We start from the raw sequence: 26,568 nt of genomic DNA on the forward strand, positions 1-26,568 counted from the left end.
CTCTGATGGAGTGGTTTTATTATTTGATGTAGTAGACGCAGTGAGCGTTGTTTTCCAAATTACGCAACGGTATCAAGAAAAAAAAGCAAATTTGAGACGTGGTGTGTTATTTCGTCACGACAATGATCCGGTTCACTAGAACAACATGTTTATTGCTGCTGTCCACATCTAGCCATATTTAGCCTTCGTGATTATTGTTTACATCTTCGTGGTTCTATTTTTTGGACAGCACGACGAAACTGTGATAATGGGGTGAATTGAGTGGGTTTAGGTACAAAAGAAAAACATTTTTTTTTTCCTACAATTATTTTGTTGAAAAATTAAAAAAACTCTCCTTTTTACAACCAAAGGAATTGTTTGTGATATTACAACATTTTGCAGCTTGAAGCTAATTTTTAATAAAATATTTCCTTATTTTGTACTAAAAACTTGGCTGGAAAATTCATATCTGGTAGTAATTACCTGAAAAGTTTTAAAAGCTCTGCCACTAAAGCGAAAAAATTTACTTCTGCATATTAATTAATATAAATGCTACCTACATAAAATAGACAGAACGATGTTTTCGTTAAAATTTCTTAACGTAATACTGATGAAGCGTCACAACTTAGGTCGTTTCACGTTCAATTTTCTTTTAAAAGCCACCTGAAACTTGATGAAAAACTGCCATCTGTCCCAACCCTGTGTAACATATTTTAAATCGAAAGCGCTCGTAAATTTCGGGAATCTTTTAGTACCAGCGAATGAAAAATTTTTACTGAGCTGTATTTGCAATGCAAAAATGCGGATCGCGAGTGTCGTAAATAGTTTGTTCCTGTTACATCTTTCTCCTACAGGAATTTCTTGGGCTATATAATTCTTACATTCTCCATGGAATGAAGAGGGTCGTAATTCAGTTCTCTTAACGAATTCTGCATGCAAGTAATGTATATTTTATAGACACTGCTGAGACAAGATCGTAAGTTTGGATTTTTATTTATATTACCTGCAGGAAAGCAGAGCTGTCGGTTTCCTTAAGTGCTTCGATGCAAAACTGGAGTAACGCAGTCGTCTGCTGCAATCTAGTGGTGCAAGTAGCGACTTGTTCCTTTAAAGCTCTAACCCTCAATTCCTTATCTTGCCTAATGCACTCAAGTAGCTGAGAGCGTCTGTGGTGAATGGCTTCGATTAATGCATCACATTGAGCTGATACCACTGCCTCGAACTCTTCGCAGTTTTCCTGCAAACATAAAACATACAAGACGTACAAAAAAGGATAACATCTACATTACTTTCATTGAAGTTACATGAAATTCATCGTTTACTGTTTATTCTGTAACGGACTTATTTTCAAATTGAAACATGTCTTGCAGCGCCTATTTTTGATGATTCTCAAGTAAACTCAATGATTCAGATCCTCTTCCTCAAATATTTACACAATTTGCCACCCATTGATTTTCCAAATATCTCGAAAGAGACGAATTTGCTGCGAAATCAATTGCGAAGAGCTCTCTACAATCATGTACCATCTAATCGAGACAAATTTCAGTTTTTATGAAAATAAACTGTTGCATTTTAGAAGAATGTTTGCAGACTTCATGGATTATTAATATTCTCAGTCTGGTTGTGAGTGCGGTACGAGTTATATTTAATTAAAGGCCCTATTGATCTGGAATTCTGGTGAAACTTTCGTCGTTTGTGCTGCCAATATCAGAGTTTTGTATTAAAAAAGTCATTTTAGAATGCGAATGGCGTTTTTGTGATTGTGTGCCAGTGTGTTTGGTTTCTGCGAGAAAAGTTTACTAGGACTATGTCTGATGAAAGTCGTCTTATGATAGCTAAAACTTTTGTAATTATATGGAAATTTGAGAGTCTCGTTCGAGTGTAGAGAAAACATGAGAAAAAAGGAGACTGACATTAATGAAAAACGTGTGTTTGCTGACACAAAGAAAATGGAAGGTTTGCCAAATATTTGCGCAAAGCACAAAGCTTCATTTCATGTTAATTAAATTATAAATTCTGGTCACTTGTGACGTTATTACTCTGGATATTATTATTCTACGTATATATTCCCATATGTTAATAATTATGTAAAATTTCAAATTGATTCTGTCTTGATTAATTAAACCTGACACCTTTTAATTTAAAAAGGATATTCATTTTAAATTCTTAATCCAGTCTTACGTTAAAAGTTTCTTCAAAGCACGTAAGCATAGACAACGGAATGAAAAATAACAAGAAATAATAACAAAATTTAATATGTTTTGTTATATTTCTGAATTATTTCATTACGAATCGTTTCGAGGATAGAGACAATGCAATTGTATTACTAGATCGTTTAACTCCTTTACATTAAATTTTATTGACTTTAATATTACATTACATTCATTAAATTCTTCTTCATTGAAAACAAAAAGACTTGCCAATAACGTTTAGTGTGCTCCAACGTTGTATCTTGAGGATATACTCGTTTTGCTGAAATTTATTTCGATTAAACGATCCTCATTTGATCCAAAATAAGTAGATGCTAGTGTTGCATAATACATTTACAAAGTGATAAAAAAGAAAACAAATCAGAGCAGGCGTTACAAATTATTATCAATTTATCAATCATGTCGTAGCGGAATCCTATACAAATAAGCGTTCAATGTATGGGCGTAGACAACTTGTGGTCTCAAACGCCACTTTATAATAAATTATATCCCATGAATTTTAGGCGTTGGAATTATAATTGTCCATTTTGTTATTATTATGTGCGAATGGAGAAAATTTATAAATAAAATAAACAAGAGCAACATTTTACATTCCTAAAAATGGGTAATTTACCAACTTTATTGCCAAACGCGACGCCACTGGTAAGCAGATTTTTTGGTGAAATGTCAAAGAAACGTCAGTTTTATTGTTGACCTTGAAAAAAGTTCTCAATTTCGGCAAAGTTTACGGACGTTTCCTGTAATTGTAAGCAACAATTATCCCAGAATAGGTGGTAAAGTGAAGAAAAAGCATCAATTATTAATAATAAGATATGAGGGTAATTTGTTTTTTTTTTAAACAACCATGCGAGTAGAGTATTTTCTTCTGATTGGAAAGTTGTGAAAAATATCCCACTCAAAAATTAACTTGTGCAATACACTACTCATTGATTCCCAAAATATATACTTTATTCTGTGGAAATGAGTCTGACCGCCGCAGAGGGCCCAGACCTCAAGGTGAGCCTCCAGACCTAGAAAAGCGTTATTTTTAGGTACACATTTTTTGGCTAACTCTATGGTATCTATAAAAAATAAACACTCTGATTTTGTATCACAATTTAAGATTTCATTGATTTTTTTATTACTGCATAAAAGTAAAACAACTCAAGTTCTACGGTCGATGGCATTCATAGTTAAACACATCAGTCACCTTTAGTGATACCTGTCATATCGATCACCTCTTACATCACACTTGCTGTTATAATATTCAAGAGAACGTATCATACATTTTGCAAGATCTATCCCTTCGGACTAACGTCCTCTTAAACGTGTACAAGCAGAGCTCTCGGAACTTGTCTAAGGTCTAAGTAGGTACCTCTGCATGCATGTTGTCTAATGTTATTAGCTGAGGCTTCACCCGCTCAAATTTCATCCTTACATAATGCCACCAAATAATGTAAATGACGGTGAAATAACGATGCAGTGTGATGAAAAATTACAAAACGGGAGCACAATTTCTGTCTGCCGCAAGTTTACATTTTTAACTACATTGACTGTGGGAATACAAACGTGTTCAGTGAATGTATCCATCGAAATATAATGTAATGGATTGCGTCCCACGATGGCAAAAATATGATTGCATATTCAAACACTTTCAAAGGGCCTTTGGAAAACTATACACAACTCTCGTTTTATTGACCCTTTCTGAAAAGAAAGTGTGCAATTTTCTGCATGCGCAACAATTATTCTAAATAGTGTGACACAACCTTTTCTCACAGTTTAATCAGTCACTATGTAAAGTTTAAAAACTATGATAACCGGCTTCGTTCGCAATAATTATCCGCACCTTAGATTCTTTTTTTTTTTTGGTTTATAGAAAAATATCATTACACATCTGAAGGTTCAATGTTAACTACATACGCCACCATATAATAATAATTTGTTAGTAATTCTCGTGCAGCAGCTGTACCACCTGTCATGGTTTTGAGGTTATTACATTTAATCTGCTGTTGCTTTGCGTGTAAAGAGGCATCCGGTGAGCGTGAGGGTAGCACAACTAAAAAGACAGTTCAGTTTGTCTTACCATATGCTCCACGGTAATTGGGTGAGGTCTAAGAAGCTTTATTTTGTTACATCTTTATATACTCGTATAAGTTATGTCCGCATAATTATAAAAAACTAAATAAATCTTTCAATCTTCGCCACGTCAGGTTCTATCCTTATTTCCCGATTCAACAGCTTTATTCAGCTACAGTTTCTGTATTAGATACCCTATATTTTTTTTATCCTTTCTTTACCAGCACTTTTCACATTTAACCTAGCTTATATCATCGTCTCTGTCATTCTCTACAGGGTATTTCACGAGTGATATGACACCGGCGGAATAGAAAATGCAACCCACAATACACTGGAATGTAAACCTGGACATGGAGGCGATAAATATCCGGCTTTGTCTCCTGATGTATTGTGGGTTGCATTTTCTATTCCGCCGGGCTCATTATCTCTCGTAAAATACCCTGTATATTGATCATGGTAACTTGACTGGTTTGAATTACTTATTCTGTGTTTATCTTTCTTATGCTTATGTTGTATCGGGTGTTCATTTAAATTTATCCTCAAAGTAGGCGATGAAGAGTCGATTGTGAACGCACCACCGATACACTTTTTGCGTTGTTTGTGGTTTTACTCAGCAGACTGACAAGTGGTGCGTTTACAAACGACTCTTCAACGCCAACTTTGAGGATAAATTTAAATGAAGACCCGATACTAATTTCTATTAAGGAATATGATCATTCCGTTGTTCTCAACTTTATTTTTTTGTTGCATTGCTTCTAGGACCTCTTCCTCAGTGTCATACTGTTTGATATTTCTTCACTTTTTCTTCTACTTTCACTTTTATGTTTTGTTCATTCCTAGTCTTATGTGATAGATAGTACACTGAGATACTTGAAGATATATCTCTAATATAAACCCAAAGATTCAAAAATCATCTTCAATGATACATCAATTTATCCAGAATCCTTTGATAAAATGATTAATAGAAAAAATAATAGATGTTTAATGTTTGATATCAGTATTCTAACTTATAAGACGAGAAGGTATTGGTTGTTTAATCAAAGATCAGAATGACAGCAATTTGGTTCATCTCTTTGACGATAATGTGACGAACACCTTCTACTATAGTATTGCCGTTATAACTTTTTATCTGCTCCGCCCACTAAAATTGACCAATCAGAATCAAAGCCAGATTCAATCTGTACAACTTTTCATCACATTTGCCACGTAAAAAAGTTAAGGTTAGAATTTTGCTGTCAAGTCCACAATTATTGTTTTAGGTTCTAACAAATAAAATGTCATTAAGACAATTCGAATGTCAGAAATTTTTACTGTGTAAATCAGATCGTCTATTTGATTGGTAACTAAGAAAATGAAATGGGCGGGGCAGATAAAATGTTACGTTGTCCTTAGTATAGTCAGCATGTAATGTCAAAGAACTCAGTTTTTCATTATGAAACGTATTTCTGTTCTTCTGTTTCAATTTAAAATATCTTTTCTATTGCAACCTAATGGATCTCATTTAGTCTTTTATTGGTTACCCATACTTCAAAATTCACGACAAGTATACTTGAGGAAGTGGTGAAAATATAAACTTAGAACGTATTCTGACTCGAGGAATCCCACGCTCTCAAGGATTTTTATTGCGGCAACTTTGTTAGTCAATATTAAAATTAACAACAAACAATTTTAACAAAGAAATGTTAAATAAGTAGACATTACCGGGACATAATATTTATTAATGTTTGATGAAGAAAATTTGATTAAACAAAATAAAAAATAAATTACAAAAGACAAAAAAAAAACAGAAGTAAGATTTTTTAAATTTTTTGTTGTTGCCGTATTTAATTTCTAACAGATTTGACAGATTGTTTATTCAATTATTTTTTTATGATTCCTCTAAATTTGATAAAGTTCTCTTCAGTGCTTTTTTTCAACATACACTAATAAGAAGCAGTATCTAGCAAACTAATTGTGGTCTCTTTGATATCATGTTACGGTTAGAAAAGTGAATTTAATAGATGAATTATTCTTGTTCAGTTTTTTAATCTTATGATGTACTCGTATATCATTTAAGCTGGTATGTTAAAAATGTATTACAAAATTTGATAGAAACTGTCTCAAGTGAGACTCTGCAGGTCGTTGCTATCTGTGCTAATTTCTCATCCTGTAAGTCCTATAAAAACTAAGAGCTAGATTTACTAAAAACAAAGAGACCGTTCCAGATTAGACAGTAAAGTTACGGGTCAGCGGGTGGAGTTACTTACATTAACTTTATCGCTCATCCCCTTGAGACGCTGGATGAATTCAGTTGTTGATCTGGCTCTTTCAGACAACTGTTGCAAGTTATGAGATAATTCAGTCTGAAATAAAAACAAAGCAGATTAGTTTTTCATATAAAATCAAAACAAAAATCACCGTAGTAGATAAAAAGACAATTCTATGCAAACTGGTCTCCTGTGACATCTAATCGAGATTACTTTTGGGACGGTTCGATTAAACGCGGTCCAGTACGGAGACAGATTTACAATATCGCAATAGGTTTGATTTCACGCCCAATTGAACCGACAATTCTGGTTCGTGCTTACTCGGCTAAAATGGGCTGTTCCATAAACATTATTAACAATGTATGTTGTTATTACGAAATGTAGTGTAACAGTATCATTGCGAATGTTAACGTTCCGGATAGTTTAGCTCGAAACACGTAAAATAAAAATACTCCCAAGGAAGACATGCAAAGACTGAACTAAATCAAAGGGGAGAAGATCCGGAGTGAAGGAGAATAATTGAAAGTCACATTCGGTTTGAAAGATTGTTTTTAAAGGGCTTATGTAAGATCTAGACAACGTTTTCGTCGAGATGACTTGATGCCAGTTCATGTACGCATGTGAAGGTGAAAGACTCGACTAAATTATTAGCTTTGCCACTTTGAAGTCGACTTCAAAAGTAATATTAAAGTAACACTCTATGCAAGTAATAAGGAAATTAAAATTTTGTTCATTTGAACTGTCACCTTTTGGATTTGTTGTTACAAATCAAATAAACCAAGAGAAAAACACAAAGTCTCAACGCTGAAAATTGGAAAGTTAAATTTGTTTCGAAGGCTTCTACGGCTGAAGCCATTCAACAATATGTTTTCACGCACGAGGCATCTCATATCTGATGATGGAGGTTAGTATACTCCATTTCTGAGTTCGATGCCGGTAAGTCGTAAAACCGAATTGTCATAAATCAATAATAATCACCGTTTAACACACGCACGTGCAAGTTCTTTGTCGGGAAGATATTTGCGCTCGGCTCACGTTAACAAACTGGCCATCCTTGTTCTGAAAGCTGTGTGCGGGCGTAAGAGTGAGAAAAACATGATGCCAGATAAGAGATACTTTATAGCAGGAAATCCAAAAAGTTGAATTGTAAGATTTTAATACCAGTAGAATGGCCTAGGGAAAATGAGAACCACTAGGAACTACAACAGTGGTGCAATGGGAAATTTTCACCGTAGAATAAAATGTTAAAGCAGCTTGTGATGCTCTATAAGCAGCATTACGCCTTCCCGTGATGAAATGTTTTGGACGCACTGGAATCTGTCAGCGCTTCGGTCGTTTTATGGCTTTGCGGCATCGGGTTCAGAAACAGAGTATAGATATGTGTCAAGTTCTAGCACAAATTAAAAAAAAGTATCCTCTAAGCAAAATAGCACCATTTCCATACTCATTTTTCTAAATAGAAGCAACTTTTAACACCAATCACAAAAAATCTCCAGCAACACATCAAATCTGCGGTTCAACATGGGATATACCTAATTATTGAGGATTCGCTGATCTTCTAAGAAGCTTCTTCACAGTAATAGAACTTCAAAGTCAGAAGAGAAGAAGGTAACTCAAGTCAACCACGTCAGAGGTGAAAGACACGGCACTGAGCTTGGTGGATTTAAATTGACGAAGTGGTCAGGACTGGTAAATCGTGGACAATGAGGTGAAGGGAAAGCTTTGATAAAAAAAGGAATTGGACGCTTTTGTTGTGCTGTATCGTGAAGATGCAGTACAAATTTTCTTTTGTGGTAGAAGTCTGATGAAGACAATACTAAAATCTCATTAAAGATAATGTGATAACCACTTTCCTGCTGAATTCGATAAGAAACCGGATTGTATACCTTTGCCGTTTTGAAAACTTGTAGATGCCCTTTGGAGATAGGGGATGGAGTTTATACAGGAAGTTAACTAAGGTCTTCTTTGTAAGATCGTTTTTATAGTGAACTTGCTTAGTTTCTTACCTATGCGATCGTGACTGTGGATATAAGTGTGGTGCTCTCCACATCACGTGAGTTGTAGTCATTGTTAAGAAAACTTGTCTGGACATGATCGAGTGGTGTCGGATGACAATGAGAAATGGTACGAAGATAAGGATCAGTGTGGGTTAGTTGCTGTAGAAAAGTGACGAGAAGATGTTTTGTTTAAGTTCTTGTGAATGTTATGTCGGGGTGTTGCCAGGTTTAGAAATTAGAAAATTCTGGTTTTATTTTATATTTGTGGTGAGATACAGAGAGGGAAAAGTAAAATCTTTATATTCCATCTTCAGATCGAATTTGCAAAAATAATCCTTCTATCAGTTCACGAATCATGCGTCTTTGTAATTTTGCTTAAAATAGTTTATAACTACTACAGTTATTAAAGCATCGTCAGTTAAAATCTGTAAAATAAATATTCACAATTTTCCTCCTGTGCAGAACGTGTAGACAGAAGAGGGTAATGAATGTTTTTATGATTACACATAAACCGCAGCACGAAGTTATTTACCAAATCCCCATAAATTATAAAATAATACAGAATTACTTCAACGACTAAACGACCGGAATGCTTAACTGTGAGTCTTCCAAAACGCAAACTTAGTATTTTAGATGTGGCATCTAAATTACGAACGCCTTCACTCCCTCATTTAATTTGAGCATTGGGCTTTCTTCGTCGCCGTGCATTATGCTCAAGTTGAGCGGGAAATTATTAAACCGAAAGATAGTATCAAATTATGTCTGAAACATGTATCGTGTCCTTTACAATGTTTGGGGTAAACAAAGCCATAAAATTAACGTTTCCAACGTGTCCTTCACGGGCGGAAGTAAAGAGGGGCGCTTAATTTTATGCTTCCAGGGAATAAATTCGATCGTAGTACAGGTGTCTTAAATTCACTGCACAACTTTCGTAGCTTAACTTGTTTTTACTCAAAATAAAACCACGAATTTATTAAGGGAGTCGACGGAAGAAACAAGGGTTCGTTGTTAAGCTAATTAGTTAAAGAGCGAAGTTTTGCAGAACGGGGTATGGCGAATTTAGCAATCTGGAGAAGAAAAATTAGAGCTGAAGTTGTATCAACTACACACAACAACGCTGATCAAATTAAATTTGAGGCATCTCTCTCAGAACTTTGCCTTAAGTTTATCAGGAAATGGTTTCTACTACTCGGAGCCACACGAAATTCACAAAAAAATAACATACACAGCTTTGGAAAGCTTAATTATCGATAATTATCATAAAGCTCGTCTGAAAATCTTTAGGTACTGATTCTGAGAAAGCTGTTCTAGATATATATATTTGATAGAAAAATTCTGTGAAAAAGATCACAGCAGGTGTGATAAATTTGCAAACTAATAGAAGTGATGAATTAGGGGGCAAGATTTAGTACCCTCTCTACATTGTACGGTTTACAACGCTTTAGGTGATATTAAATGGCCAATGTACACTTCCGAGTTTGCATAAACTTAATTACACTTTGTAAGGGAAAGCATACTCCACGTCAGTTGGTGAAGGTTATATGGTCGAAACGTCCGTGCACTTCAAAGAACTATTTAAAATTTAAATGAAGTCCACTAATGTAAATCCACGTGAGCAAACTTGCTATTTGATTCTTTCGCCTTTTAGAAATGCATCACTGACGATATTCACTTGTTCCATTATGTAGATATGCATTCATAAATCGGATTAGCTGTTTGTTATTTTTTGTTAAGTAAAAGCTCTTCCGCCATATTAAATTGTATCAAGAGAATTTCCCTTCTGTTTCCACCTACGATAATATGGCTGCCACAGCAAAGGGAAGGGGACTATATCAAAATCGGGGGTTGTCAACGAACGGGTCTGATAACATAATACGAAATGCATTCGTCATGGCGGAATTAACTTTGATTTATTGTTAAAATTCTATTAGCAGAATTAGTTTTATAGAACGGTCGGGTCCACATGCTTGACATGACAATTTCGCCGTTTGTTTGGCGAAGTGGGTTTTAAATTAAATTAGCTGTCCCTTTTTCCAAATCCTTGTTGCTTTTGTAGCATCGCAATAATGACGGTTTGATCATTTTAAGTGTACGGTACAAGAGGTGCACAAGTACGTCTAACAATGCCAATTCGATTTTCTTGAAGGATGCCTTTGATACAATTAACACGTCTGAAATGGGCTGATTCCAGAAAGTAGAATAACTAAAACATTAACATCGTTTGAAATATTTTTGATCGTTTTGAAACAATTTTAGACAGTAGAAACTTGAAGAAACTGATTTTGAAAAGTATATTTAATATTTTTTTATGTAAAAGGATTCAGGTAGCACAAAAACAAAATATATTTACAAAGAAAAAGCTTTAAAATAATAAAAATATCTATGTATATTCTTTTCTAAATATCAGTAGGTACATATATCATTCTAATCTGATGAGTTGCAATTTTTTTTTTTTTTTTAGAGGAAAGTATCAAAGATTTTAAAGCCTGGAAGTTGTTGTTTGATTAAAATCTCTCCTACCTACGTCCGAAAAATTCCTCCTGAAAGAAATAATATTATCAGGGAATAGTCAGAGGTCAGAGAATAATGTTAGAAAGCAATAAACATTAGCTACCTTTCCGGAAAATGATTGCTGCGTGGTACTGTTAGGGCATTTATCCGGAAATTATAACTTGTACCGTTCAATTCCAAATATTACCGGAAACTAACGCCTAGCTAATAATACAGCCGTCATAGAAACTAGTGAAGTTTTGACACGTGCATCAAAGCAATTATAAATTGAAGAGTGGCAAATCAAAGTAAGTGATTCTAAACTGGACTTGTTCTCCACGGAAATGCAAGAATTTATTAAAGCCTTAACACACAACACTGAATATTATTTATTATCACTATTAAAATGCATCCACCTTGTGTTGGTACTATTCCGGACACGGAATCTTGGCCAACATTTTTTAAACATTTCTAAAAAAATTATGCAAACCAATCATTAGTGTCATTAATAAATGACAATTATTAAAAATCACTTTGAAGTTTTTCTTGTGACATCAAAAAAACAGGGAAATGGCATTATCGAGTCAAAAGTTGGGTTATATCAAGTTATATTCAAAGGCCAGTTCGCACATATTTGTCAGTTAAATGTCAGTTGTGGCCAAGATTCCGTATTCGGAATAGTACAATGGGAGGCCATGTAAATTTTGCACTCAATTTGGTAGCAAAGCTGTCTGTTGAATTAGGTTACGTTTTTCTAAATTTGAGGTTATAAATAGCGTCAATGTCTAGTGCATTGGCTGAATATGTCTTGTCAACAAAGTCATAGGTGCCTTGATGTGAAAATTAAAAAAATCATCTGGTATTTGATTTTTTAAATACAATGGTGCCCTCGTGTCACGCAGAATATGTAAAAATCTGTCCATTAATTTCATTAACGAGCCCCGGTTTTTATTAGCACCGGCGGTAATGTTAATTAATGATTGGATGAAGCGATTATGAACGCAATTTCGTTATCAAATAAAATGATTCAAACTTCCCATTCAGTTCGGAGATGTGTGTGGGTTCAACGTTGAAAGACCGAAAACCTCAAATGGAGCTTTGTAGGGGTCAAGCTATTCACGAAGTTTAGTCGAGCGCACTCATTTGTCTAAATGGATGTCACATGAACACGAAAAAGCATTCCGGTCTTTTTTATTCCTCTTCTCATATCGCGTTTTGCATCTCTCAAACATCAATTTCCCACACTAATTCGAAAGTATTTAAATCAGGACCGTTCTTTCCAAACTGCTTTAAATACGGATTTTATTCGCTGCTTTTAAACTTTGCTTGCTGAATACATTTTAAACAGTTTCCTAACTTTTCGCTAAGTGTAAAACGAGAAATTTAGCTTAAAATGGAGAAATAGGGCATTGTAGAGGCGTTTTTGTTCAACATTTTAGTTTCTCCCGAAAGTCAATGTTTATTCGCGAGCTCGTCAAAGTAGTTGTTTAATTCTGGTGGTGTTTAGGGTACTTCTGTAGCAATTTCAGCTGTTTATGACGTGTAAATATACTTAAAATACTCAATGCAGACGCGGCGAGAGCAAAGAGACAGTCCCTACAGTTGACTTTTTGCTTCGTTTACTCTATTTCCATCAAAGGAATAAACAGACTCCCCCATTTGCATTTATTTTTTCTAACAACATCAGAACGTCTATACAATAATGCAAACTAAATCGCTCCTCGAAACACGATGTTACTAAACCTTTCAGTATTAGGCACTAGATAACTTGTAGACAACTATCAGTTGCAGACTCGCAACTACTTATTCGTTAAAACCATCAGTTAAAAAAACTCTTTGCAGTGGTTTCGAGCGTGTTTTAAGTTCTGTATTTCGGATTCACCGTGAGCCACATTTCAAATTCGAACCAGATTGGATCTATTCAGTTGTCCCCGATTTGCTTGTTCCAATTATTAGACGATGGGATAGTTAAACCTGTTAACTACTGAACCGAATCGAGTTTGTGCTCGTATTGACCCAACGAAGCTTAATTATTATAGGATAGAAAACATAACCACCTACGTGAAGCTTTACGTAACTTTTTTCATCAAATGTATTTTTTGCGTCTGGAAACATGGATTTCCTTTTGACAACGGAAAGCAGTGGCAGCTTGCTAACAAACAAAAAATACACGAAGATTTTTTATTAAATGTTGTAATGCTATAAATATCTACAGTTTCCTACAGTGACCAAGATAGAGGAAACTGGCTAGAAATAAGACTGCAGAAAGGAATCCTGAAGTGTTGAATCGATTGGCCTTCAGAAGCAAGTTTCTTAGTAAGTATGTAGGTAATGGGATAATTATCATGCTTGCTTCGAATTAAGCAGAATTTTTTTGAAAGCGTTTTAGAGTGGGATAATTAGCATCTCCTCTAAGACGTATTTCCAAAAATAACAGAAGGGGAAATCTTTTAGAAGTCTTTCTTTTCTATTTTGTTTGGTCAGAAGTTCTAATAAATTTAAAGAAGTCAAAAACTGACATGTGTACAAAATCTGATTTAAGTGCTTATATGGGGCGTTCAAATGAAATCCTGGGCTGGAAAGGTGTTGGAAACCGTCAATTGTTTTGCTTTTTTAAAGTGTAAATTGGCAGTTGTAATTAGAGCATTTTGACAGTTAAAATAAAACTTATAAACAAAAATGTTTCTGTTTTTCCTTTCGTTGCAATGTTTTAGATTAAAAATACAATAACAATAACGATTCCTATTCTCGAAGCAAATATCTAAGGGCACTCTTTGCTGAAAACAAACATGTTCAATCATGTGTCAAATAAACATAAAGAAATGTCATTCGTGCCAAATGGCGGGAAATTCAAACTTTACACTGTTCCAAATGCTTTACTTTTTTCAACGCCTACTCAGCATGATAGTAAAAACGTTTTAGATGTGGATTGTCAAACTCAAGTTCGCTTAAAACATATGATTGAACTGTACGTTAGTGCGAAAACTGTCATAAACGGTGAGATGTTTGTCACTTGGCTAAACGTAACATATTATGCTGGACATGCGTTCGTAGAATTTTTTAAAACACTCTTTATCCGATTTTATTAACGTACCTGATAATATCGAAGTGTAGATAAAGTGAGCAAATAAGTGTTAAAAATAGTCTTCAGTTTTGCTGCTCTCAACTGCAGTTTATTACCAGCCGCCACTGATATTAATTACCCTGGAAACAATTAACGCCTGAAAGCTTTCTTTATGGAAAAAAAATCACAAAAACAGCACAATATTTTTTATTAAAGTGCTTTAATAAGAAATAATTACACTGGCCAATTCTCTTAAAGAACAACAATAACAGTCTCAAACTCTTGTTACGTAATTTGGATTAAAACTTTCTGATTGCGGTCACAACGGGAGTTGTACTGTTTTTAGTAGTCATTGTTTGAAACGGGCAAATGGACCTCGTATTAGTAAACCACAAAAGCCTGGATTTCTGGTGGAAAAAATATACACAACTTGTTAATTTATAATTGAAAACTAGTTTTACGCAGTACTAGGGTATTATGTTGTTTTATTTTGTTGGGAAATCGTGAGTGTAGCCTAAACTTTGCAGACGAAATGCTACATTTCCGAGAAAATTAAAAATATATGTTTAGTCTGTTTCCACCACAAATTGATCGAATTTTGCACTCGAATCCAGCTCACTCTTACTATTTTCGTTTTCGTCCTTAATAAAACCCATTCTCAAAGTCAACAAACCGCGATTTTGCAAGAATGTAGGGGAGCATGCGTTTCCATTAAAAAATTCAAAACTGTGTGTTGAAACATGTTAATGCCTGGCATTTATTGATTAAACTGGTAACATTGTTTGAAAAGGGGTATTATCGGCTACCAAATAGACAAAACATTGGGGTGGCGTAGGATATTATTAATTATTACAGTATTATAATCCTCTTATCCGGAAGTGCAGCACTGGAGAGAATCGGTTAATTATCTTTCTAAAAAGGGAAGCTTCGGCACCCCGGTTTGTACAAACAGTATCCCGAATTTAAAAGTAGGCGTATCCCTTCAGTTAACTCCAATAAATTAATAATTATTATAATCCGTAATTACGGCGTTGTTACCTGAATTACCGTTAAGTGAAGATCCATGTTCTCTCTCTAACCGCCCCAAATCGAACCAAAGTGTTGGCGACAATTCACCCAAATAGAGCTTGCCTGAATAGGTTTACAAATGATGTAGCAAATTTTAAATGAAACTTTTTGCTGGGCTATAAATTTGTCTCCTTCCGAGCGGTGCTGGGGTGTTTCTATGACGACACAAGACCTACACAAATGCTTCAAGCACTGCAGTAGTGTCTTTTTGTCTTTAAACAGAGTCACATGCGTATTACAGATTAACCGTGCGATCCCGTCATTATCCGTCGTAACATGGATCCCAGCCCCGTTAGGACATTTCAAATTGTGCCGAAAGCAAAACGACGTTAGTTGCATATTTAATAAATTCCGAAGGAAACGTCGGATTTTTACATAATTATAATGGAAATGGTACGACATGAACAATCGATAGCCAACCTGTCAAAACAACAACCTAGAGAAAGTTTACTTGGAATTTCTTTTGTTAACTCATCATTTGGTTGGAACTGACGACGATGGAAAAACATGCTGTTCATATTCTATTGTAGTATAACGTTTTAATTAAACGTGCTTCGGTAATAATTATAGTGGGTGCTTCAAGTCAGCGACATGTCTACACAATTTGTGTTTTGTAATGATGGTTTTCATTATCTGTCTACTACATACCAGCGGTGCCGTTCGTATGGGGTGGCATCATTACAGGTGTTAATAAACCAAAACGGTTTACTCCCTCTGCGTAATGTTAAATTGCGCACACTTGCAGATTTACACGTGAATTATTGCTGGCTTCTTCACGAGGAACTGTTATTAAAACATCTAAATTTCACACAATTAGAAGGGAGCATTTGCTTTCAGGTTATGACTAATTTATTAAGTCAGACCTGACATTGGATTCCTGTAGTGCAGGAAAGCACTTCCTACTGCTATTAAGTATGTATATCTCCTAAGACGCTCCATAAATAATACATTTTCTAAAATATTCTTCAATTAATCATGTGATCAACAAGAAAACAAATCAAGAGTGCTCTTTTGTTTTATCGAACAGCTTGTCTTAGATGGACTGATACGCATATGTATACTTGACATACACGATCGTTTTATTGGTTGCCTATCCCTCGAAAAATCTACTATTAATTAATTAATGCTTTATCTTCAACGGTAAAACTTATTTTACCACTTATTCGGGGATAATAATTGTTGCTATCAATTACAGGAAACGAAAACTTTTTTTCAAGGTTAACATCAACACCGTTGCTTTAAAATTGACATTTCTTTGACATTTCACCGAAAAATCTGCTTACCAGTGGCGTCGTGTTTGGCAATAAAGCTGGTAAACTACCCATTTTTACGAATGTAAAATGTTTCTCTTACTTATTTTAAAAATATTCGCCATTATCAGATAAATAATAAAATCCGCAATTCTAATTCCAACGTCTAAAATTCATGAAGTATGATTTATTATAAAGCAGCATTATCTACGCCCATTACGCTTATTATTTGTGTATGATTCCGCTACGACATGACCGATAATTTGCAACGCCTGCTCTGATTTGTTTTCTTTTTGATCGCTTTGTACTTTCCCTAGTTTTCTACGCCTTATTCAATGACTTTGTAGCTTTGACTTGAAAAACTTCTTCACTATTTCATCAACATTAAGAAACTTATTCCGTCTGGATTCTCATGAAGGAAAATTTACCACTCTGTCTAGTTTCTGTATTGTCTTGAACAAAACAGGGCGTAGGAAAGAGTTTGAACGCGCTACGAAATTACATTGACTTCTTTTGCAAAAGTTTGATTATAATCTAATAGTTCAAAGTGAATAATTTCATTCATGTTCCAAATGTACATTTTCCGTAGATGGAGAGCTGCTTTAGCCTGCGGTCTGTGTATTTCTTCGCGACTTACCCACAGCCTGCAGGGATTTACGTTGTGGTGTACAACCCTCTTCATCCCTCCAAACAAACCCGTTCAAAAGTGCGTCATTTTTCAGTAGCATTTTGAATTTTGTATTGTTGTTTTCGTTAAATGGAAATTTTTGAATCTACTGTCAATTTTATAAAATAAGTCAAATAAGTTTTTTAATCAAAGAACCACGACCTGTTGATTTAGGTTTGCAATAATAAAATTTTAATAATTTAGGGAATTTAATGCTGTCTATTGGCTACAGCTACCAACGCCTATCATTTTTAATGTCCTTGAAAGTACGCAAACTCGCATTTAAAATTTGAACGTGTTATTATTGTCTCGCGAAGTGAGACATTTATTAAACTCTCAAATTATGTATTGTTACTAACTTTATTAATATGCTGCGCTACTAATATCTCAACATAACCTTAATTTTTATATTATCACAATTTTCACCCTATGTCAAAAGCGTACAATGTTGCCAGGTCTATTTTGGGTGTAAATTGCGGCATTGGTGGTTTTTTGATTAAAAAAACAGACTATATGTATCTCATCGCATTATGTACTTGCACTTTCAAGAAGTTGAACTGGATTAAACTGCATTTTACAAAATCGAATTACTTTATTGCTGTTAAAGAAAAATGGACGCATACAATAAACCAATAAACAAGTTTTAGTGTCTCTATTAAGTACATGGATTTGTTTCCGTCAAATTTCAACCTGATGATAATTAACTAATTTATACTTAATTCATTATAAATTTGCATCTTGGGCGGCTATGGAAAGCTGATTTTAGTTTGGCGACACTGGCTAAAGACCTGCATCTCGTGGTTTGCTTTGTTATGGTTGCCAACCATGTTATCCAGTCTGAAAATATGGTATAACAATTAATTCGTATTTTCTGTGAAATGTATCAACAATAAACAAATTTTGAGCAAAAGCGTATTATTTTAAGGTTAGAAGCGGGGGTCAGTCGCTCGGCCTCATCTCATTACTGACATTTGTTAACGGCTAGTAACTTTTCTGGTGTGCAAGTGTGCAATCACACTTCCATTGCCTCCTAGATGCAGATTTATAATGTACAGAGTACAAGTTCTTTCATTTTTTCCAACTATACCTTACTAATAATAATAATAATAATCGAATAGAAAAGAAAATATTTCAACAAAACCGAAATTAATTTTTATAATAAACTTTATAGTTTTATGTATTTTATTTGCATGAGTTCCTTTTCATGTTTATTCTTTTCGGCATGGCCATATAACATTTTCAAAATTACCTCCCAAGTGTGTTTCAATGGAAATTTCTTTGCGTTGTTTCGCAACAGTTGTATTCACGAAGTTATTTTAACACACCTTGAACAAATATTAAATTGTTTTCACCTGTTCGTAACATGTGTTGGAATAAAAATTCACTCCAACATTATGTCGTTCAGCTGCAACCTTTCAAAAATTAATATTGTAAACGTATTTGTCTCTTCGAAACAACAAATATTAATATGGCAAATATTAGATGTAAGATTATCAATATTTGATCTGCCTTGCCTTTCAAACATGTGATCGAGATAATAGACGTGAAGTCTCCTTTTTAAATATAATTAAGTATCGATTATTGGTTATGGCCCAAAAGAAGAAGATTCTCTAATACAATCTATGTAGTTGATCCTGAATTCCCATTAGCAAGTTTTCTTAAGTGGGATGGAATGATGTTAGAATCTATAACACACCCGCTGGTCTACTCAATTTTGTTAAATTAAATTTGCACGAAACATGTATTTTACTGTGTAATCTTACTTACATGCTTTTAATATTATAACAACGCAATACTTTCTTTATCGTTAATACATAGTGTAGTAGCAGATTTATAGGTGCGTTTTAAAGAAAAAAATAATCTGATACAGCTGCATCGAACATGTTTGTGTACATTGCAGCCTTTCCCATCGGATTAGTAAAAACCAGGAAACAGAATTGGTGCACCCACAAAACGAACTACTTTCAATGACAACTGTGCTTTAAATGTTCGTACATCTGTTCGTATTTGGGCATTATTGCGTGATTTCCTGCAGTATTCAGCTGCAGGTGACTGTAATCGTACGACAGCGTATTCGTGATGATAGTATTGTCGGTTTACAGCAATTCTAGGGGCGATTGCAAACCAAGCCAAGCTCGGTGCACAATGACAACCATCGTTTCGGCACGTTTGTCGTCCTTTTCCCTTCTAAACTTTGCTTATCTTTTAGTTTTTCTATTTTATTTAAAATCAATGAGTAACCGCTGCATAGGCCAGACAATATCATCCGACTCTGAATGCAGCCAGACACGTGACACGCTATATGCATATACAATGCAAAAATTTACCCTCGACTCCAAATTAAATTTATGGTATTGCTTGAATGCACGCACTCAACACGGCAGTGACTGCTTGATTGATTTATAATTCACAATAGTCAAAGTACGTTTTCGTTGACAAGGTGTCTCATTCAAATTGTACCAGCAGAATTAATTTACTATTTCTACAGTGCCTAATAGTAATAGAATAGTTAAAAATTTTTATAGTCGTAATTAAGGTATTCATTCTTTATTCAACATCTTTCAAAATCATTTCTTCTTGTACGTTTTCGAATTTTAAGACTGAATGTAAAAGCTCAGTTTATGCATATTAGAATATGTAGCAACCATTTTATTAACAAACGTAATAAAACCTATACGAAATTCAAACTATGAGTACTAATATCGAGCGATCAAATTAATTTGAATCCGAATGTCTTTTGAGGTTGATATGTCGAGATCTAACCTGTGTTTCAAGCTGTGTCTATTGCAGCGTGGAGTTCAAGTAACGACATACGATTTCGGATTCATGGATAACTAGATTACAAATTAATTTGATCGCTTTTTACTATCAATAAAATAATATAAACATTCTGATAATGTTCTTTTTGGTGAAAAATTAAATATGTATTAGGTTAATAACAATGAATAAATAATCTGAATTCAATCAAATTCATTTTATTTTTTAGGCTTCATGAATGTGCTAACAGCTAACACATTAAAAGATTATTTACAGGTATGTATACGAATTTGTAACAATATTATTATTATTATTATTATATAAAAAAAGAGGGCACGGCATCAAGGCTGGATCTATTTATCTTTACGGATATTTCTCAAGCAATAAAGTAATGACAATGAAATGACAACAAATGTAACAAAACGGGATTTATCCGGCGGCCACCCATTACAATATTGACCGCACCCAGCGTTGCTTAACTTCTCTAATCGAATAGTAATTAGTGCTTTCAAGGCGATTCAGCCAACATAGTATTATTATTATTATCACAGGGGCCAGTAAGTCCTGATTACTACAATTAAGAGATTTATTTTTTCGGCTCCACAACTCGAGCCAATTCTCAAAACAAACATTTTTAATTATGAATTATGAATTAAGAAACACATAGTTTGGTTTTCCTTTTCAAATATTTTCGCTAAAATTGGAATATAAAATACATATTATTATTACAGTAAAAGCATACTTTAGTCTTATACACATTGGCAAAAATGATAAAACAGATCTGCAATCGTAAGACTTTTGATATAAAATTGTAATGGATGCATGTTATGACCAGAAATGCAGTGTCTATTTATATTCTATAAAATGACAAATACTCTTGATGAATCCGTCACAAAAGCTTTACAAACTTGAAGTAACTGTAATTTCTCAATTAACGGAGAAGTCTCTCGCAAGAAAAACAGTACAAAAACCTGACATTATGTCGCAAAATATGAGATTCTAGGTTTTGTTAAATCTGTGCCCGTAATACAAAAACCTTGTTGGGAATTAGTGCAGTATTTTTGCATGCATTTCTCATTGCAGTAAGTTTTCTGCACAATAAATGCAGTGAATTGATTCCATCAAGCTGAACATATCTGCACTTTTCTGTTCCAAACTCTTGAGTAATATCCAGATACTTGAATTCCTAACATTCGTTCAGCCAGCGCAATTTCAAACAAATTTCTTTTCAGTTTTATTCATCAAATGGTTGTAGTTATATTTTTTAATCCTTACTGTTAGTTTATTCGTTCTTTTGCTAATATGTATTGTCAACAAGTAATTCTAAAACTAATATTGTAGATAACGTTTTTTCTAATGTCTGTCATAAACGATACTTTCATGTAAGTCTGAAGTGTGACGTTTTTCAGACCGCAATTGTAAATCTTATAATTTAATTTTAATATACAGGGTGTATTAAAAATTGCGTATAATATTTATATCACATGATTCTATGATGAAATAGAAGCAAAAAACTCTAGTACCAATTTACTGTTAACCTGTCAATAGTGTATCAATAACACATAATTTAACAAGTAAAATAAATATTCCAGCACTTATTTTCATAAATTTTCAATCTATTGCAACATCGCATCTAAGCTAGTGTGATTTTTCGAACTTGGGTCAGAAAGTAACAAGGATTGTCATTAATGTCAATTTTGATAATATTAATAATTCAAAAACTATTCGTCTAAGACCAAATTCAAATTAGAATTTTTTGTTCGGTCTTCAACCTAGATTCGCGTGACGTAAATATTATGCGTCATTTTTAATACACCCTGTATACAAACGAATTTATTTACTATAACTAATAAGTAATCAGAACTCAGTAGAAGACATTATGTTGATCAAAGCACGATAGGAATTTAATATTCGTCGTGATAATCACGATGAAAATGCATATGCATCTTGTGCGTAGCTATACATGCAAATTCGAACGGGGTTGAATTTATTAGTTCGTGGAAACTTTATAATTAGATGGTGAACCTCTCTCGATGTGGCTTAATGGAATACTTACACATGTGCCACTAACAAGCTATGTTACTGGTATCGTTACAAATTAGATGAATCAGATGACCATTCACCAGCTTTTACCATCGATAATGATGAGTGCAAACAATAGAGTCTGTAAGTTGTTAAGAGCATGAGGGACAAAGATATGACATGACTCTCACAAAATTGAAAAAAAAATAATTCTGGTTGTTTTTCACTTGAATTTTTTTAAACAACTAGATAATTATCATAACCTGCAAGGGCGTAGACAGATGTTCTCTTTAAAGCCATCTTCAAAGTAGGTATTGCTACATGAACATTTTCTCCAATAAGTATGTAAATGTAATGTTAAAACAAAAATATTATCTCTTGCCTGAAATCCAAAACAAAACATACACGATAATGCTAATGAGTTAATTAAAAGCCGCAATTACAGCAAATTAACGAATATGTATGTTTGCCGTTATTATTTAATCTACTATGTATAGAATATATATGACAACAACAAAACTCATTTGTGTTGCAGCAAATTATAAGCGTAGTTAGCTTGTGAAAATGACAATCACAATTTGTATAAATATACGAATTTTATGACCAATATGTAAAAAAGTACATATGAGCTATGGGTGGTACTCGATAATTTTAAATACACTAAACAAAGAAAAATGTAATTTATTTCAGGCAATATGTACAGCTGATGAACTTTGTGACTGCTCCATTTGGAATTAATTAAAGCATGAAATATGCAAAACACGACTTGTTAGAAGCACTGATTATGCAACAGTGCAACAAAGCAATTATCAAAATGGAAAATGTATAAAATTTAATAAAGCGAATGAATTTAATTTATGCTCATGCCGTACAAAACAAAAATATTTCATATCTAATATAGAGCGGAATGTCGAGTTTCAGGCACTACATTCCGAGGATCACTGAAAAACGGAATATGCAACGTGGATTCTTTTATATTATTAAAATTGCATTAGACTCAAAATCCGTCTGCCATTTATTTTCACAACCCCCTCAGCCTTAATTGGAAATTAAATGTGAGAAATTCCAAAACGTCTCAACCGCCGGATTAAATTTTGCTTTCATCCTCGTCTCGAATCGAAATGCAAATTCAATAACCGAGAACGATTTAGCCGAATTTTGTACAAGTTCAGCGAGAAGTGTGACGTTTTGCTGCTCAATTTAATAAAGCAGTGGACCAGACACAACCGATTTCTTGCAGACAAGCTGAAACGTTGCCAGAGCTTAGCAGGACGGCTGATAAAGGTGACGAAATTTCGGCTGATTGCTTTCTAATTTTAATGAAAACATAATGCAATTATGAGATTACAACTGCAGGCGTTGGAACTTACAAAGTGTCGTTCAAATCAAACATACTGAGACCTTGCTCGCTTACGCAATCTCAAATGAAATTGGTCTTTGGCGCAATTAACACCGCACTAATTTTCTTTGCTTAATTGCTTTAGTCTAATAGATATTGGCGAAGTTGCGTGCAAAAAGACCAAATTCAACCGCAAACACTTGATCAAATTCACCTCCACGAATTCTATTAAAAAATTAAATGTTTTAAGTGGTATTTCATCTCTTGTATTTTCTAAATCAAACCCAGCAGCTTCGTGCCCGCAGAATACGAACACTTTTTAAATGGCAATAACGATTAAGCTCCACGTGGTTGCCGCAAGAATACAAGTTGCCGCTGATGCAACTGAGCTTCTGCAACTTAAAGAACCTCCAGTGTTGTGTATTGATTTTCCAGTTATTGGCGTCAAAGTTTTTGGATGGCTTGGAAAAGTAGAAAGCTAGGTAATTCGAAGGAAATAATTCGCTGACACGTAGTTAGTAAAAAAACATTAAATCGGATTTTAAAATCCCAGCAAATTACTAAAGTAAAGCAAACAATAAACTAATTAAATCTCCTGCGGGTATTAAAAGATTATAGTGCTTGATGTGAAAAATAACGGCTTTATGTATAGGACGGCTTACCGATGATTGTTGAGCATTTATTTATTCGGTTATTTTAGGTAAATCCACTTTTAGCAACGTGCTGGGGAAAATCTACTTTTCGAGTAACCACTCAAAGGGGAAACAAAGTACGAGTATCTCAATAAAGCAGTTTCGCAGCTGGCGATGAGGAAACTCCACGTAAACCTTGATAAAGTTGTCTTGAAGTTTACCTCGTTCGAGTTATCCATTTCCAAGAGCTGTTAAGTGCGAGACCAGTTAATTGTTTCCAAAATAAATCAAATCGAAGTAGGAATGATTCACAAGACGAAGAAGATACCTTCGCTTGCTTATTCCAGTCAGAACGTCTGCACGATCCCGGTCATGGCCAGAATGACAAGCATCACAGATCGTGCTTAAATCAAACCGTGTATGGTCAAAATTAATGTCTTCATTAGGAAATCAACTTTCTCATTGGTTTTGCTCCAGTTCCGTCGTACCAATAGATTTTCATTTCCTAATGGAAGAGGTACATTTATAACTTTTAATGACGCGTCGGTAACAAAAATCTATACTTTAGGAGTGAAATTGAATCTGAGAGGCGTCGTTAAAAAGCGGAGGAATTGCCGAGAACAGCTGCAAATCAATTAGGAGGTTCATGATGTTCATTGGTTGTCCATCACAGGCCATACTTGTATCGGAAGTACCAGCCGGAAGTGATGTATTGCTTTAATAAAGTGACGTCTGGGGAGAGGGAACAGGCGCCGCGACGCTGCCGTCTGTGGGACAGACATCGCAATCGATATACGCGATTATAGTGTTGAACGAAATCATGATGTGTTGATGAACAGGAAAACACTCGAGGATTATGACGGATTTCTTTACCATTACCGATTGATCGATGTAATCTGGAACAGGATCCAAGAGATTATGGAAAAAACTGATGACGTTAACTAAATTGCAAAATTGCAAAACAACAAATAGTCGAGTTTTTTAATTGTGCAAATTTGTGGACAAAGAAAGTGGGCGAAGAGATCGAACATGAAAAATTCATTTCATTATAGGAGAAGTGTCAGCGCGAAAACAAACACGGTGAGAACTTTTCGGTATTGGAAATGAAAAATGATGGAGTGGTTTGTTGGTAGTCGAATATTTCAGATTGTTGAAAGAGTCAAAGAGGCAGACAGTTGATCAATTCTCAGGTTGTGGTTGTTTTAGCGGTGCCTTTTTATGTGTGTTTCACTGGTCGTTTTAATACAGGTATGCAATCCCCATTCCTTTGAAGTTCTCTAGATAACATCGGATTTCGTTTGCTCTGTTGCAAAATCAACTGGAAATTAACTGAAAACAGACGCTTCAAAAATAACTGCAATTTAGCAATATTTCGGTTGTGTCGATTTTTAAATGACGCCTCGCTCTAGCTAAAAGTGAAAAATGGTTTCGTCTATAATGAAGATAAATTGGACGTGGCAGTTTAAAAAGTAATCAGCTTTTTTCAACTCCCATGATACAAGGACGTGTGAAGTATCAAACGAGTTTTATAAAAATTGAGTGCCGCTGTAATTTTAAATAAATGATAGTGGAAACTGATTTGGCAAAGACATAATGAGTTACTGATTATTATAAACGACGAACTTAATATTCAATAATGTTGTTCAGGTTTTACATTCCAACAATTTTGAGAATTCTGCAAAAGCTTGTCTTCTATAATGAAGCATTCTATAAACATATTTACGATGAACGTCGCCCAAAGAAATACGAGTTTTGAACAAATATCAAATTTGCTTCGGCATTCCCTTTCATTTCTTTTTCAATATGTGTTCTCCTCCATAAAACACCAATTGAGCTACATTTTTGTTGTCGGAAAAAATATGCCCCAAAGTGATCAAACAAAATGAAAAAAGCTTCTTGCGCTACAAATCTGAAAGTACCATTTTCAATATTGTTACTATCAATAATGTCATACATAGAGAAATATTTGCTACGTAACTACGTAATGTAATCTTGTTAATAGTTACAGAAAAAATGTTCCATCCGGTTTAAAAAATCAGTTCAAATGTATGAATTAAAAATCAGTGTAGTTGGAAAACTAATTTTCTGCGACAACGACAACTGCACCAGAAAGCTTTAAAAACTTGATTTTCCAGTCTTCCAGGTAACGCATTAATGAAAAATTTTAAAACTTACTTTTAAATTTCGGAATTTCATAATTCACAATGTGACTGCACGTGATTTGCATTTAATTTAGTTACGATATTATTTTCAGCACTTCCAACTTGATTTTCATCCTGAGCTTTGCCGCATTGCGATGGAGCCGTAACATCACTGGCATGCGTTAAGGAGCGCTGTGGTTGATAATGAAATTTAACCGATTTTTTGGTATCTATGAACTCAAAGGGTTTCAGTTCTGCTACCCAAAGGGAGTGTTCTATTTCGTGTAATTAAATGCTGTAATGCATTTCAGACACCTAATTGCCGTACGATAAATGAAATTATGGAATTCACGAATTCAGCGAGGAAATTATGAACGCTGTTCTTGGCTTGAACAAGAACAGTGCTTTATCTCAATTATATTCCTCATGTACTACATAATTGTACCAATAATTTACTTCTAAGACGTGGCTTGCACCGCACAATGATATCAGTTAAACCTAAACCGGTAACTGTTCTGTTGAATCAAAGTTGTCTCATATACAGGGTGTTTCTGAAATAGGTGCATTAATTTTAACTGGTAATAGAACTCGTCAAAAGGAACAACTTTTCTATCTACCATTTTGCCGAAAAACGATGTTTACCTAATTCCA

General features: G+C 34.3%; 1 protein-coding gene across 1 annotated transcript in view; it reads right to left on the minus strand.

Annotated features, from left to right (window-relative positions):
- Positions 1–26,568, minus strand: part of Trim9 (E3 ubiquitin-protein ligase Trim9) — an 88,478-nt gene that overhangs the window by 14,486 nt on the left and 47,424 nt on the right. Inside the window, exons 2-3 of the mRNA XM_069052228.1 lie at positions 6,491–6,586; positions 983–1,216 (exon numbers count right to left, since the gene is read on the minus strand). Coding sequence (XP_068908329.1) covers positions 983–1,216; positions 6,491–6,586 — 330 coding nt within the window. The remainder of the gene's footprint in view (positions 1–982; positions 1,217–6,490; positions 6,587–26,568) is intronic.

The sequence above is a fragment of the Tenebrio molitor genome, chromosome 6 (genome assembly GCF_963966145.1).
Source record: "Tenebrio molitor chromosome 6, icTenMoli1.1, whole genome shotgun sequence".
Lineage (NCBI taxonomy): Eukaryota > Metazoa > Arthropoda > Insecta > Coleoptera > Tenebrionidae > Tenebrio > Tenebrio molitor.